Source organism: Erithacus rubecula, assembly GCF_903797595.1.
Source record: "Erithacus rubecula genome assembly, chromosome: 4".
Classification (NCBI taxonomy): domain Eukaryota; kingdom Metazoa; phylum Chordata; class Aves; order Passeriformes; family Muscicapidae; genus Erithacus; species Erithacus rubecula.
In genome coordinates, this window is record NC_136686.1 from 38,290,082 (window position 1) to 38,306,844 (window position 16,763).

The 16,763-nt window shown below is 40.3% G+C and overlaps 1 protein-coding gene across 2 annotated transcripts in view; it reads left to right on the forward strand.

The window, feature by feature from the left end:
• PPM1H (protein phosphatase, Mg2+/Mn2+ dependent 1H) overlaps window positions 1–16,763 on the forward strand; it is a 126,120-nt gene that overhangs the window by 80,971 nt on the left and 28,386 nt on the right. For both annotated transcript variants that reach the window (XM_079303572.1, XM_079303571.1), the window contains exons 5-6: window positions 4,520–4,604; window positions 11,662–11,780. In XM_079303572.1, the coding sequence (XP_079159698.1) occupies window positions 4,520–4,604; window positions 11,662–11,780 (204 nt within the window). The remainder of the gene's footprint in view (window positions 1–4,519; window positions 4,605–11,661; window positions 11,781–16,763) is intronic.

The following is a 16,763-nucleotide window of genomic DNA, read 5'->3' on the forward strand; positions in this document are numbered from 1 at the left end:
TGCTGTGCAATTTTCAGCTGATTGTGTTTTCCACAAAAGAGAAAATGAACAAAAAAATCCCCAAACCCTGCTTGACTCAGGGAGGGGTGGTAGTTTTTAGCCATGTTCAAAATGCAAAAGCAGTTGGTATATCAATATTTTCCTTATGCCAGTGTTGTCGCTACATCCTGAGTGTCACAGCAGCAGCACAGCACAGTGGCAGATTTTTATCCTTTTGTTGCTTCACTCTTCATGTATTTTAAAAGTAAATATATACTAAAGCACCTAATACAATTTCTAAGTTTTGAATCTGAATACAGAAAATAACCACATACTTAATGTTCGGTGTGAATTTAGATGATCCTTATGGACTACACAGTCATGTCAATCTAAAAGATAAATACACTGTTTTCTGCAGATGCACATGCAGCCTTTTAAGCTCCTGGTGTTCCTTTTAATTTACATGTGACTGAGCAGACCCAGCCAGCTGTAGGATTTGCTGTGGCTGCTGGTCCTGCTTTATGCATTGAGCTACTGGCACATCTCTTGCTCCCCATTTACTTTTTCAGGGTGTGGCTTCTCTGGATCAGAAGAACTCAAGTAGCCAGAAGAGATACAAAAATCAGATTCTTGTGTCTTCCATTTTAGGCTACTTCAGCTGTGTTTTGGGGAAATTTTTATCCAATATATTCCTGTTTACTGTGAATATCCCTGCTCTGGAACAGTGAACATACTGTCATTACCATGCAGAGCACATGAAATTCAATGGCAAGCACAATCCTGTAGTTCCTGTGAGTGGGAAGTTAGGGTTCAAAAGAGTGGAAAGGACTCAGAAAAATCTAGTTTGATTTTAGAAGAGATCAGAATAAGTGACTTATTGGCCTCTGTGACCTCAAGACTTCAGAGCAGTTTCTCACTGTAGACAATGCTGTGTGGAGGGGGCATCAGAGCATGGAGGGCAATGCAGTGAGGGGGCTGCAGATCTGTGACTCCCAATTTCCAATCCTACCAAAAATAGCTTTTGGGTTTTTTTAATTAAAACTTTATTGGTGGTATAAATTAATGATTGGTATGGGTCTGAAGCAACCTTGTCATCAGAGAATATTTGGTTAGTGTTGACATACTTGCTCTCTGCAAACATGAATCACCCATCTGCCTTTGGCAGGCTCACCCTGTGGCTCTGCTATAATGTGTTTCACCAGTGTGGTGGAAATGAAAATGTCACTATTAAACATGGCAGAATCAGATGCTCTCTGGGCACTGCATCTATTCAAGGAGTTTTTGCTTCCTATATAGTTATTTCTGACAGTTTAATAGGACAGCTGTATTCTGGCATAAAACAATGCGTTCTTATATCCTCAATACATGGGGAGTTAAATGCTTTCAGAGCACTATTTCCTTCCATACGTGTGTTTCATGCATGGCAGAAGCAATAATGCTCATGTAACACCATGTTGCTGCTTAGTCCATTAGGAAGTGTAAAGTCAAAATTAATTGTCCTGCAGGACTGTTTAGAGTGGGTCTCTAAAAGCAGTTGCTGGAGCTGTTTGCAGCTGCTGCATCAGCTAGGCTCCCTCCTCATGAGCAGTTATTGACTCTGGGCTGTTGAATTCAGGGCTCTGGAGGTTGCTTGGTGGAAAAAGCCTTCATTGCTGCTTGGCAGCTCTGTCACTGCAAGGTCATGGAGAGGGCACTTCAGTCTTCAAACCCAATTAGGACCTAATTTGGCACCTTTTCAACCACAGGGGAAAATCCCACTGAGCAGGGTGGCTCCCAGGACAGGTTTTTGCACCCTCAGTGCCTCCTCAGTGAGACAGCCAACAAATGTGTCCCTTCTCATCACTTGGGCCATCAGAAATATGAAACAGCTAAGGAGTTAGTGCAGAAAGGTAAAGAGCCAATATGGATTTATAAGCTCACCACAGCTGAATTTGGACCAGTGCCTTGTACATGTAGGTTTGTGTCCCTCCCTTTACTCATATCTAGAGCTGTCTCATTCCTCAGATCAAATGATTTGACTCTTATGAACAGCTGTAACTGGGAAGTTGAATAAAGTCCAACTGCTGAAAACACTAATGAAAAACATAAAACTCTCTTTTACCAGGTATCAACAGGGTTGCTTTAATTCCTCCCCCTCTGCAGATATGTGTGTGTGTGTGTGTGTGTGTGTGCTGGGTTGTGCTTTTCATCCCAGGTGGCTGCCAATTCTGGTGAAAATAAGTTGAGCTATGAAAGGTTGACCCACTCGCCTCTGAATTGCTTTTTATATGATGTGAGTCCCTCAGGGCCCAATTCTACCCATAGAAGTGAGAATGACAGCTATCAAAACATATAGGAAGTGTGCACAAAGAAAAAGGTGAACCCCAGACTGGTCTGAGTCATCTTTAAATTAGGAATTTCCTGTGAAATGATGATTAAGGGGGAAGCAAAAGAATTAGAAAATTAACCTGATGTGCTAGTAGTTATATCAATGTGTGGTTTTATATTAGGTCTTTCAGACAAGTAAAAGATCAAAAAATCCCTTATGACTCATTTAAACTAGTGTGTAAAGTTTGGTTAGTTTCTGATCAGCTCCTTTGATCAGTCTAGTCTAGACTGCTGCCAGAGTACATACTCTGTACTAAACCCACAGACCACTTAAGTGGAGACCTACTCAAGTGCATCAAATAACATATTAAAAAGTTATATAAAATGTTCACTGTCTGAGTAAATTAATCTGGTTCAAAGCTGAATACCTTCAGAACTGCAAAAATAAAAGCAAATGTTGTTTCAGAAAAAAGTGGTAGAGGTCTTAATTCATATTTAGATGTCTGTCTCAGAAATGCAAAAGAAAAATTTTCAGCAAACTTTAATCATTTTTAATTGGATAGGCATTTTTGTAAGCCTGTAGTCAGATTCGCTAAAAAAAAATCTGTCAAAAATTATGCACAATTTTTTTTAGGAAATTAAAGAGTTGCAACTACCATGTCCATCTCAAGTACTCAGTACTGGTTTTAATTAAGGGCCAGTGGGAACCTTCAAGTATGTAGGCTGCACTCTTGCCACCTCTAATTTCTACACAAGATTATTTGCAGGGAAGTGCTGAAAGTCCAAAAGCAGTAGATATTTTTACCTATCAAAGCAAGTTTTCCTCTCATTGCCAGAGCTTCTTCAGACATCTGCCACTGTCATACCATCCTGAACTTATCTGCTCTTTGCCACATGAATCTCAGAAAAGTCAGCAGTTCATTTAGTCAAAGATAATGCTGCTGCCTTTTGCATACTATCAACAGTAGATGACAGTTTGGAGACAATTTTAATCTAATGGCCACGAGACTTGGAAATCTGTCCAATGCCACTAATTTTAGAAATTCAGGTTTGTACCTGAGTTGGTTTTCTCAAGATGCCTATGTTCTGAATTTAGAGGTTTAAGTTTTCAGTCTTTGCTGTTTGTTGGTTGCATTGCACTGCCATCACACCACCCAGCATAGAGGCAATGACAGCAAATAGATGAAATTATTAAGGGAAGTAAGCTAACTCATAAATAGGACATCACTGGGGTGAAAATATCACAGAAATGGGACCATTTAAAACATAGAGAAACTGGAATCCAAGTACTTTTTTTAGCTACACCAAATTCTGTCTAAATTCATGAGGAGAGCTGGTATACTGCTGTTATCCAAACACTGAATTAATCTGCTGATGACTGAGAAACAGTTCCACAACGGGCATTAAAGTTTTTGGGATGATACACAGTTTATCAAAAGTGCCAGGCATTACTCTACTTACAGAGCTGCCTAAATAATGGAAAGATAAAGGAACATAGTTCTGTGAGTGAATGCAGAATGCAATAGAAATATTGGGTAAATTCTTTCCTCCTGTGACTTGTCTTCCAGCCAGTGGCATTACACTAGGAAAGATTGGACCATATTTTGTGTGCAGCATATCAGATTGTTAAGAGGCAACAGGCAGGTGTTTGAGGAAGTTTTCTCTCTGCCATTTGCAGAAGTGTGTATAAAATCTGCTGGCTAATCCACTGTCATTCCATTACCTCCTATCTTTCATCAAGTAACTAGTTAAATTTGTGTTAAATAGGATCTGCTTTACTACTTCCATTTACTGTTTGAGTAGAAATGTTCTGACACGACACATGACCAATTAATAATTGGAAAGTGCTTGGATAAGTCATTTGAAGCCAGTAGTTTAGAGTGTGTCAGCCACAAGTGGTATTAAAACCTGCAGAGAGTTGTTCTACAATCAGTGATTCTGCAGCATCTCCTCTGGGTGTCTGCATTTCACTTAATAAAGATACCCTATAGACATCGCTTGAAATAACTCTTGCCTTTGTTGCTTGGATGTTTGTGAGCTTTAAAATGAACTTGGCTTATACACGTATTCTTTGTTACCAGCCTAAAGGATGCAGGGCAGGAATTATCCTGTTCTGCTGACAACCTCAGTAGAAAAGTCCGTGATTCTGAAGAGAATGTGACTGTACTCTCTGGTTTTCTGGGATTTTTTTACCTTTTTTTTCTGCGCTGATGATGTTTTATTACTTTTACAGAGCTATAATAATCCGAAATGGTGAAGTCATTCCAATGTCTTCAGAATTCACTCCAGAGACTGAACGCCAGCGACTTCAGTATCTGGTAAGAGACCTGAGGACCAAATCAGGTGCTACTGATGACAAGCATTGCCCAGTAATATCAAAGGCTCAGAGAAATGCTGTTGAGTTACTGTGGCTCAGTGAAGGATGATGTGCCCACTGGACACCAGTGACTGATCATGTGTGTTTTTAACCCTTCAGCAAATGTGGAGAAAATCCTGGTGGTGCAAATCTCGATGAAAGGACTATTACATCTTCGTTAGCATGGCTGTGCTTGTGTACATTGTTCAGCTCCAGACCCTTCAGCAGCACTCTGGTGTTGGCTTTTGAGAGCTCAGACACAGAGCTAATGAGCCAGAGATGTATTTCAATCCATCCCAGTGCTTGCTGTGTGACAGTATAAAATACCACAGACTGTTCTTTGTATGTGAGGGATATTGCAGAGTTCAATTAATTTACTATAACAGTATGCCCGTAGTATCTGCATCAGGAGAAAGATATCCAACTTAGAGGTGATCTCAGTGAACCTTAGTAGCTGCAGGACAGGGTGGGTAATCAAAGATTAGTTTTATTTACTATAGCAGCCCCCATAAACCTGAGACAGGGTAACTAGCTGGGGTCATACTGGATGCTTTATAGACCAAGCTGTGTTTGCTGATAAGCTACCTGAGTAATATAAGTCAAAATGTATGGTATTATTTTTCATATAAACCATCCTGTTACTTTTTAAGGTTTTCATTGATGGACAGATCAGTTGGTTGAAGTTGATTAGTTGTTTGTCAAAATGTCATTCCTAACATGGCTGAGAGATTTTCTTTGTGCTGCTTCTATTCTCCTGCTTTTTTCTTTCTAGAAATTTAAGCTTCAGCCAAGGCAGGCTCACTCTCAGCCTTGCCTGACTCAAAGTGGACAGGCCAAGGTTAGTGGTCTTCCCAGATCTTAAGGCATCTTCTGTTTTCAACCTGGACCAAGCACTGTGGTTTGAAACTAGATAAAATGCCAGTGCTTGAAAGATGGTGGTGGAAGGTTTTAAAGAAAAAATTGTGTTTCCTTAAAATGGTCACATTTAATTTTTTTTTCAGTCAGATTAATTGGCTTAAAGCTGAAAATTTCAGAGGAAATACTGTTTTGGGATTATTAATATTCAGAGAACCAAATGGAAAAGAGGCCTAATAAATATTTACAGTTCAGTTACATTTAAAATAATTTGTTTTCCTCTAAAATAAAAGGTATCTTTAGCATCTAGGGAGTCTGCTACTTTTGTAGGAAATATGAGATAAAACATTGCCTACAAAGGGTTTCTTTTTTCTCTTTTGATATCCTTTTTGGCTTAAATTTGAAACCAGTGGCTGATCTGAAAAGCATTTCTGCTGTTTCCTGTGGAAAATTCCTTTACCTTTGTTTGTCTATTTTAATTCTGTATGTAACAAATATGCCAGGTTTATGGGTATCATGTTCAAAGAGAATACATGCAAGACAGCAAGAGCGTGAAACAAAATTACCGATAATTTCAAATACAACATTCCCTATGTAAGATTTTTACTTTTGTGTATGAAAGAAAAAAAAAGATTACCTCAATTTTCTTGCAAGGTTGGCATAAGCATTATACTCCAAAGTTTGCATCTGACTTTCTAATTAGATCCCAAATAATTTCTCTTACTTTTCTGTCCCCGGGTTCTGCTATTAGCCTATTCTACTATCAACATCCCTGGTCTGTTGGTCTGTCTGGAAGTTATTTACTATGAGTCTCTTTCCTCATTTTCAGTTAAAGCTGAGTTTCTTTGTTTCAATTATGTTGTGCTGCTCTTCCTGCACAAAAGGAAGAAAATCTCTTAATCACTTTAACATTAATATTTTACTTGGTAAATGCAGAGATCCTGTTCATTATGGGGAAGTTACTGTACAAGCAGAGGGAGGGTATGTATTTTGCAGCCTACAGGCTGTTCCCTGTTGGTGCAGTCAGGATAAAGGAGCTTCCCTCTGCCTTTGAGCCTGTTGATTGGTTCAGTCACTCAGGATGTCCTTATAGGCACTCTTTTCTGAGCCTTGATTTCTGTGTGGAAAGAAATCCATGGGATAATGAGTTTTTCGGGTCATGTGAGTATCTTTATATTAAGTCCTCCAGCTTAGTCTTAGACAAAATTGTGCTTCAGCTAATAGTGACTGCGTAACTGAGAGGGGAGGGAAGCAAATGTTTTCTCTGTCCTGGCAGGTTTATTGCCATGTATCCAAGAATGGCCTTGGCAGTAGGCCTCTGGTGTGGAAACCTGCAAAGAACAAGTTGACTTTCCAGTTGTTCTGACTGAAGCAGCTCTGTGCCTGGTCATCTCTGTAGCAGGGCAGTGGAGGGGCAGCATCCAGCTGCAGACTTTGGGCAGAGACACATTTCTGTGTCACGCAGCTCGTGGGAGTATTGCAGAAGGCAATCAATCCTTCAGTCAGAGAATGCTTCTTAAGATGGAAAGTGTGAAAACTTTGCCCTGGTATTCCCTTGGTCCTTCAGCTTCTGTAGAGGTTCAGTACACCATGATGCTTCCCTTCCACTAGTGAGCATTTCAAAAGCCTCCTTTTCTTCTGAATTTCTGTGTCTCTTTTGTTTTTAACACTGTAGCAGGAGAGCTCCACACAGCGCTCGGGAAAAGTCCTGACTTCCCTTATCAGTGTGTCTGGAAGGAAAAAAATCCAGTATTTACTGGGAACTGCTCTGGTATATTCAGCAGTTCTGCAGGCAGTGCCAGCCAGAAGCAATTTTTCTTTCATCTTCTGAGGAGACTATTAATTTCAGTCATGATAGTCTAAATTGCAACAGTAAATAGGATAGATTTTGTTACTTACTCCCTTGGAAAATGTGTTTAAAATGAAGCATGAATTGAGCATACTGCAGATGGGTGTATTTCTATTAGTTACTGAAGTTGCACTTTCAAGATATCATCTGAGGTCAGCGTGGTGTTTGTAGCATCTTCATGTGTGCAGCCAAACTGCCCCTCAAAAGTTCACAGAAATTGTGCACCACTGCTACCAGTGCAGGTGGTACAGATAATACAGACTGGGTGGCCACCAGGGACAGTGACCATGGGTGCTCTTTGTGTTTGCCACCATTCAAGCAAAGGTTTATGAGCCCAGATAGTCATGGGCTCCAAGGGGATCTATTCTTATTTTGTTGCTCAGGTGAGGATAAAAGTGTCACTAACTCACCTGCTGAAGGATGCCTGTAGAAGCTGAGCCCAAAGGGAAATGCACCTTGATCTCCTAAATATCCAGTCAGCTCTTTGATTACAAGTCAGTCAGTATGTAATTCTCTTACAGCTTTTGTCTCCCTGTGTCACCCAGCACAGGATTGCTTCAGCCATCTGACACAGTGGATGATGCTATGGTAAAAGAGATGTGTGGTTCCATGAAAGGGATCCTGGCCTTTCACAAAATGAGAGACCAATCAAGAGATGGATTTGGCTTCTGGTCTTCTCCTTCCTTTGACCACCACATCCTTTAATTTTAATCTCTCTTTGGTTTAAATGTGTCCCTATGATAACGGCTGAGTCATTTGCAAAACTTTTTGGTGTATTGGGCTGTGCATGCTGGTGTGAGCAGTAGTCCCATATAGTAGAATATTCTTTTGGAGAAAAGGGCATTGTAAGATGAAACTATAAAGCTGTAAGATATAGTTGGTGTAGGGGAAAGCCACAGATCTGAAAATAGCACAGAATACTATGAAACCACTAGTGCCAGTGACTTTCCAGTGCAGTGGCTGCTGAAGGAGCTGGAAAGCCAGTGGCAGGACCTACTGGGGTGCAGATAAGATACATGCAGTGTTTCCTGCCACCTAATTAACTGGCATGCTAGTGTGTAAGTCTAGTTTATCTTAATTTTATGTTTGCTTTTCTAATCACCAGGAAACACAGCAGGAAGTAAATGCCCTTTTTAAACAACCATGACTAATACTTCTTTGACTGAACTCCATTTTAGACAACTAATTTTGAATGCAATACATCCAGCCACAAAATACACCATAAAATGGCAGAGTACCAAAAAACACACAATGCAGTCTATGCCAGATTTATGCCAAAGAGCTCTAACAGCTTCTGAAAAAGCAAATATGAAAACTGTTCCCATTCCATAGCACAGAAGAACAACGTTATCTGAAAGCACCTTGTAAGGATACAGGAAGTGTTGGATAGGCACACTATTTGAAATTTGTTAAATTTCAAATTCTCTGGTGTTTCTGATTTGAGGTTCTTGCAAGTTGAGACTAAATAAATTTAAAATGGAAAATATGTTGTGTCATCACAGGTGAAATTCTGGCAGTCAGTTCACTTTTTTTTTGTTTTGTTTTGTGTGATCACTTTAGGGGATTTCATGGTTCTACCTATATATCTGTTTGGAAGACCTGTAGATTTTTAAAGTGTTGCTTTATATTTATTTTCTGTTTCTGCTGCCCAGCATGATTTTGTTGAGGTGGGGAGAAGAATCCTGCCTTGTACAGGGAGAATAGTTCTCAACAAACCCAACTAGAAGTTGCAGCTGAGTTTTGTAGTAGAACATTCTTCTCTCTGTAGAATTACCAGTGAAGAATCAAAAATAACTGTTAAAAATGGTTAAAAATATAGAAAATTAAAAAATCAAGCAAAGTGCAACAAAAGTCCCCATTTCTTCACATAAGAATTCAGATCACAGACACTAGCAACTTCCAAATTGCTCTTTTCCCTCTATTTCACTGATGCCAAAAATATTAGAATCAAGTTAAGATCCCTGGATTGTAAATCAAGCTTTGAGGCTTGGCTGCGGAAGAGAAGTCTTATTTGAACATTAGCAGTCCACTGGTAACTGTGCCAGCTTTATTAATCTTATTTCAGTTATGACCTCAGACTTTCCATCTGAGTAAATCTTTATGCAGTGCAGTCTCTCCTGATTACTTTACCTTTTCAATAAAGGAAATTTTTGTTTTTAAGTGAAAAAATGCTAAAAGCCTGTAGTGCTTTTCTTCTGGACCTCTTCAGACTAGTAATCTCACAATCTAAAGGTTAGGTAACTTCATTTTGATATCAGGTGTGATGGTTTTTTCAAGTATGACCTTGTTTTGTGGGCAGGTGACAGTATTTAGCTGGTAGTAGTTTGTAATGTTTTAATCAAGATAGGCTGTGCACTTTTGAAAGTGAACTGAATTGCACTTTTGATGCAGACTGACTTCATTGTTTACAATACGATAGACCAGAAAAAAAATTTAAAATACCAATACAATTCAGTTCTTTGTTATCATACAAAGAACAAATATCGTTCATGTATTGCGATACATCAAATTGTTAGGAATTTTCCATCTTTTTTGCAACTGAAATGAAAAGAAATAAAATAAAAAACTTATGTGTACTTTTAAATGAAGATGTTTCAGAGTTCTGGAAGTATGAAAAGCCTCATGTGGACTAATACTGCTGAACCTCTCAGAAGTCACTAATGCTTCCCAACCATTTCTTTAATGAGGAGAGAGATCAAATTAGAGGACCCTTGACAATAATATTTGGGTGGAGAAGGGAACCTTGGCTGACTGTGGACTGAAGAAAAAAACATGTTATTCCCATAACTCCCTTAACACAGAGAGAATTTGATGGAGCTCCTGTTCCATGGAGGGATTGTGATGTCGAGATCACTTGCGTGCTTGAAAGCCACCTCTTTGAAACAGGATCCAATCTTGTTGGCTACATGCAGCAACCTTCCTCAGTCCTGTTCCAACCAAGCTTGAGGTGTTCTCTGGAAGGATGTCTGGTGACGGGAGCAGGGACAAGCTGATAGAAAGTTAGTGTTATGCTGAGCCTGATAGACCTCCTATTAAATTGAGTGGGAGCAGGCTCAGCTCTTAAATGCAGGGAATATTTTATTTTAACTATCTGCATGACAGATGCCAGGTAGATCAATAAGGGCTTCCAGTGCTTCCTGCTGCTTACCTTTGATGAGCACTAGATTTATGACATACACACAAACTAAACCCCAGCTCGTTTCATCTCCCTTGATGGCAGCTGCTGCTGAAGATAAGACAGACTTTATTGCCTTAACTGGCTGGATAAGGAAAAGGAGTTATCTGCAAAAAGGTTAAGAAATGCAACTTTTTTCAGTTCCCTAGCCAATTTGTGTCTTTTATAAGAGCTCGCTCACAGTGCAGTTTTACGGAGGAAGAGAGAAAGGCTTATTTATTTGAGTACTAAAGAAAAAGGAGTTAGAGTTATTTCAGAAAGAATAAATTAAGTATGTTTAGGATTAACCTATTATGTCAAGTGATCAGTGTATAAATTCAATCCAAAAATTTACACAGTGGATGAAGAGCCTTGTGATGCTCTCAACTATGGTCAGCTTTGGAGAACAGGAGCCAGAGGCACAACTCTGGCAAAGAGGCCTTACAGCATCTGCAGAACAGTGCACCAGAAAGGACATGAGCAGCATTTGGACATTAAAACTATCAAAGACCTTAGCTGCAGTTGTGACACAAAACCTCTCCTTCTTTTCTAGAATTCTATTTTGCATGGAGGATGTAGTTTTTCATAAACAAGAAAATAAATTTCTCTGTAGCTGGTGTTTGTTTGCAGTATCGTGTGATGAGGTGCATTTTTCTTGAGGTGTTGACAATGAAAGTGTGGTAACGATGTTAGGTTTTCTGTGTTGTTGGCATAGCTGAACTGGGAGTTAAAAAGCTTCACTGCACACTCACCCCTCCAAGTCCCTCCATGGCTTTGTGTTTGATGATTCCTCTCTCTTGCTGACATACAGAAGGGCATGTGTTCTGTTTTACAAAGCTCTGCAGACTCCTTCAGGGTCAATGGATGAAGTGTAGTTTAGAGATCCCAAATCTCAAGGAGCAGGGAGAGGAAATGAAGGATTTTGAGAGCAAGAGGACTGCTCCCTATAATGCTGTTGCTGGATATCAGGCCAGGGCAGAAATGGTGTATATTCATTGTTTGCTGAAAAGGACCACATCATCTTCTTTATTTAAAAATAAGGGTGGAGGAGTGGGTGGAATTTGTGTGGGAAGGGACCAGGAAGGGATAGTAATACTATCTCATTAAAAATAGATGATGTCTTGTTTTATGTGGTATCTGTGGTTTGATTTCTGCCTGCAGGCTTACATGCAGCCTCACTTGCTGGGAAATGAATTCACACACTTAGAGTTTCCACGGAGGGTGCAGCGCAAGGAAGTTGGAAAGAGGATGCTGTACCGTGACTTCAACATGACTGGCTGGTAAGAATGTGTTCTTCTCAGCATGGGCTCAGCCTTCTCCCCCAGCCAATGCCTGCCTGGTACCTATCTTTGATTCATGTAAACTGCATCAAACATGGAGGTGTACCCCTGCATACTAGAAGAAAAGACATTTCCTTCTTTCAGGTTTATCTTTCTTCTAGAAGATGTTTTGAATAAGTTGACCTCCCTTAAGAGAGTTCATTTTAATGTGTGAGCAAGCATATAAAGGCAAAGACGTGACAGAGGATCTTCCTGAAGGCTAAACAATTTTCCTATCTTGGAAGAAGCTTTTTATAAATTGTGGGTCAGGCATTTGTCTTTTAAACCAAGACATTGAGCCATCATGCCTCACATGCCGAGGAAAGCTTACAGAAGGGAAGAGTTGCCTCCCCTACTCCAGCTTGATTTGGATATCCCTTTAGGAATTGTTTTAGACATGGGCCTATCTGAACACAGCCAGTCTAAAATGAATGAACAGCATGGACTTTAAAAAGTGAAGACAGAAAGAATGATGTGGGTTGTTTCTGACTAAATGTCTTCATTGTTTTTTGGGTTCAAGGGGCTCCTTGGAGAAGCCCTGGTCTTTGCTGTTGGGAGTTCTGTGCATGATCTATAAAGGCAAAGCCCAATGTATGTAAATGTCTTCACTTCCATGACATTTGTGTTTTAACATCTCTAGTAAATGTCCTTGCAGGAAGAAAAAAACAGAGGGTTAAAAAGAAAGTCTATTTTAGATTTGGAAGCCTGGATGCTCACATACAACTACAGCTCTATATAACTTTTGCTTTGTTCCATGCTTTATGGACCATAAATATAATGATTTTTTAATGGTAGAATAATGATCTAAGTTTAATATAATCTGAAGTGTTTGTGCAGCACATGTAAATCTGAGAATAACCATCATTGTCTGTCATCTTGAACAGCTGCTAGTAGGATATGCAGTTTCACCCTGAGAATGATGACTTCACATTTTAAAAAGGCTACAGGCATGAGCAAAAGAATAGGAACAGAATGAGAACATTGGATCAACTGAGGACTTAGACAGCAAAACATTTGGAAGATCATGGGACACTCTCCCAATTTCTGCAGAAGGAGAGTTTTTTTGTTAAACTCCCAGATGTCTCTGGAGGCACCAATAAAGAATGGTTTCTTGTAGACTTCCAAAAGCTCTTTTTCAAGATGTGACATGCCAGTTGGGAGGAAAAACGTGGGGAAGAGCTACAGAAGTATCATAGACCAGGAACTTCCTGAGAGGAAGGCAAGAACAGATTTCTGTCATCATGGCTGGAAGGCAAAGAGGGTTTCTTGAGGTTCATGGGAGTTTTGCATTTCCCTGGTTGGTTAGTGGTCTGGAAAGGAAATGAGGTTGGAATGGTTGAAGTTGCAGCATTGGCAGGTGACACCACAGCTCTTTTCCTATTAAACAAGAATGACCACGAGGTACTGCAAATAATTAAATTATTAATGCACATGGGCATCACAGTGGTCTAATTTGGTATTGATAAATATGAAGTAAATCATAATGATGCTATTTATGCTCACTAGAGGTTCCAAATGAAATGGAAGAAAACCCAGTGTAAGTTTTGCTTACTGCAGTCTTTTTTTCCAGTCCAAATCACCAGCAGAATGTTGAGATTTGTACAGCAATGGACAGTTTAAAAGTTAAATAAAGAGATAATTTTGTATATTAGTTTCTACCTCACTTGTGAATGTGTGCATAGCTCTTTGCCTTATCAAAAACAGTTATTGCATACTTAATACTGTTTGGCCTTAGAAAAAGGAACAGAAATTCTAAGTGTAGAATACTGTGTAAGGTGGAAGAGCTTTGGTAAGTCAAACTGGCAGATTTGATTCAATGTGTTGCTTTTCAGTACTGGTTTGTGAACTTTCTTAGCTCTAGCATATAGCAGGGAGGAAGAAATGCATTTTTTCTAGTTGATTTTTCTAAATATCTTGGAGTCTAGGACACACATTGATCCAGTTAGAGATTCTGATATGGTCAGTGCAAAAATTGTCACCAGTTCAGTACAAATATGCTTAGCTGTAAGCAGCTATTCTGAAATAAATGCTTGAACTGTGACTTGAAAATTCAAGTCTGAATTAATCACAGTATTGTCCCAGAAAAAGGTGGCCTGTGCCAAGCAGAAGCATGTGGAGACTGTGATGAAGCTACCTTTCCCTGCTGTTCCTTTAGATTTCTGGATGGAACTGAAAAATGGGACCTACATTTTGGTCCTAATAAAAGAATTGGAATCTTTCAGCTGCTCCATGTTGCACAACTAGTGCATCAGTTACCTTTGTTTGGTTGCCTCGGGACAATAAAATGATGAGGAAATTGCTCTATTGCCATACATTTGTGTAAAGCAGAGCTCTTCTGAATAAGGATCCATTTCTTTTTGCAAGGTTTTGCCTAAGGTGTTTGTTACTCTTTGAATTGTGTGCAGTGATCCGCTAGGCAGAGGAGAAGCAATCCATTTCTGTTTATCTAAATAAAGTCTGGGTTAATTTTAAGCGTTGTAATTGTGGACAAGACATTAGATTTCCAGTTTGGTGGGCCCTCAGAGGTGACAGTTTGAGGTGGTAGAGGATTCTTAGTGGCTTTTTTTCCACTTCAACAATTTTGCTTCTATTATCTTCCCTTTCTTGTTCCTGGATTCAACTGATGCACTAGGACACAGTGGCCGAGGACGTGTCTGTTTTGCATTTGTTTCTAAGGACACTATCTATCATGGAGAATAAATTAGCATATATATTCCTTTTCTAGAAAATGTCAGATGGTGCTTTGGCCAGCCAGAGCTTGGTACACTAAAATGCTGCTGAACTTTTATCGTATACAGTGCAGATGATCAATTGTCTGAATTGGTTTTTGGTCTCTAACCTCACTGTGTGTTGACATTTGCACATACATGTGGAGAGGTACAGGTGATTTTAGAAGAAACAGCCACTCTTACATTTAATTACTTTATCCTTTAGTGAGAGAATGTAGAACACACTCTGCTTTGGTGTTTCCTCAGGAAAATAAACTGGTTTATTCTGCAATTCAGTATGCTTTTCGTGTTTTCTATTAGAAGCTGTATGACTTTTTTTTCCTTCATTTTTATCCTCCTCCTTTGGTCCAGAGCTTTTCAGATTCTCAACAATGGCTTGGCTTGCCCAGCTTGTTTGGATTACAAAAGATTATTGTCTTTGGGTCTGTTATAATGTATTTGGCCCTTTTTTTTTTCTTTCTGCTTTTTCTTTCTTTTTTTTCTTTTTTTTTCATGTGAAGTTTCCACACTGGCTTTGTCTTCACAGCCCACAGTGGTAGCACAGCTGCCAAGTTTCCCCACAGCATTAGGACAACCACTGATCCAGCAATGTGTACCACATCACTAGTCCAGGCTGCCTGTAACTGCTTCGAGAGGAGCTTTTCCCTTCTCTCTCCAGCTCACCTACCCTTTCTCCTTTCTTTTCAGTGGCAATTGCAATTAGAAATCATGTTGTATTAAATATACATAAAATAAATCCCACGCTGCTGGGAGCTGACCACGAGCTGCCCTTCTGCACCCTTGCCCCGTGTGCATTGCGGTTCAACGATTGCAACATGTAGTGTAGCTGGCAAGGCATCTTAAGAGCAGTGTGTCCTGCTGAACATGCTTTCAAGCTGTCTCAAGCCATAATTTGCTGGCAGATATCTGTGTTACTGACAGTTTTTCACAGCTGAGTCTCTGGGCTGGAGTTTTCAACCCATGCCTTGCAGAGGTTAAACTGGTACTGGAGAGAGGTGTCCTGGTGGCTTTGACAAGTCCTGGCAACAGAAGCATCAGGAAAGACTCAAAGGCCATGTAAGCAGAGAGTGGTCAGTGCTAAAAAAAGAGGGTGATTAACCTGAAGTGGAAATATGGGGGGGAGAAAGAGCAGGCCTGATGATAGCTGCTCCTTTAAAGGACTGCACAGAATTAGTGTTCTCTGTCTTTGGCTTTTATTTAAAGTTAAGACACAATTGGTTAGATTTCCTTCACACGTACATCCAGTGGGAACAATTTTGAAGTACTTTGCTTTGACTAGAACCTTCTCAAACTTGGATTTCTGACTGGCTGTGTCCTTCATTGTGGCTCCTTCCAGAGCTCCCCTCTCAGCCTTCTGTGGGACTGGAGAAGCTAATAAAGCACTGTTCTTAAGTGAAGGCATCCAGAAGGCACTACCAGCTGGCATCAACTTCAGTGGTTTCAAAGTTAATTTTTTGCTCCTCCTTGGAACAAAAACAGTGGCTTTTCTGCTGCTTGCATTGAAGTGGAGTTCTTTAAAAGCTTGTTTCCAGATCACAACTTCAGTTTTTTGATTTTAGCATGGCAAAAGAGACCTAGATAACAAGAACGGTTTTTGGCCTGTTTGTTGGTTGCTTCCTTTGCCCTCCAGGAGAGGCAGAGCTGAGCTGCAGCCCATCAGAAGTGGTTTGAGGCAGTGTGGTGCCCACCACACAGCATGGGCTGAAGCCCAGCAGCGAGGGGGTAATTGGGCAGTGTCTCTGGGCACACCATCTTTGCAGCAGCAGGAGACCCCTTGGCAGCTGGGTGTCCGTGTGTCTGGTGAGGGGGTGCTGTGGCACATGGGGTCAGCCCGTGCTGGGGAATCGCCTGTGTGATTTATTCCAAAGCAGGGAGGCTAGTGCCCTGAGGCAAGCACTAAGCAAAACCCATTTTATTCTAGAGTCAATATTGTCCACTGCCTGGAAAGTTGCCAGCCTGCTCTGTGCTCGCCCTTTTCTTTCCAACAGGGAATGTCTTTCAGCCTCTAAGCATCTGATTAAAAAAGCAACTTCACTTTTCAAGCCATTTTATTTTGTTTGGGATGGATGCCTTTTGCTTTCATTGTGTAGCCTGCCCTGCCGTCTGCGGTTCAGACTCCAGCTCACAAAAACCAGGCTCTCATTAATCACTTATTGGGGATCCAGAATACCCCAGTGAGAGCCAATGTACATGTTTTGCTTGGTAATGTGTGAGC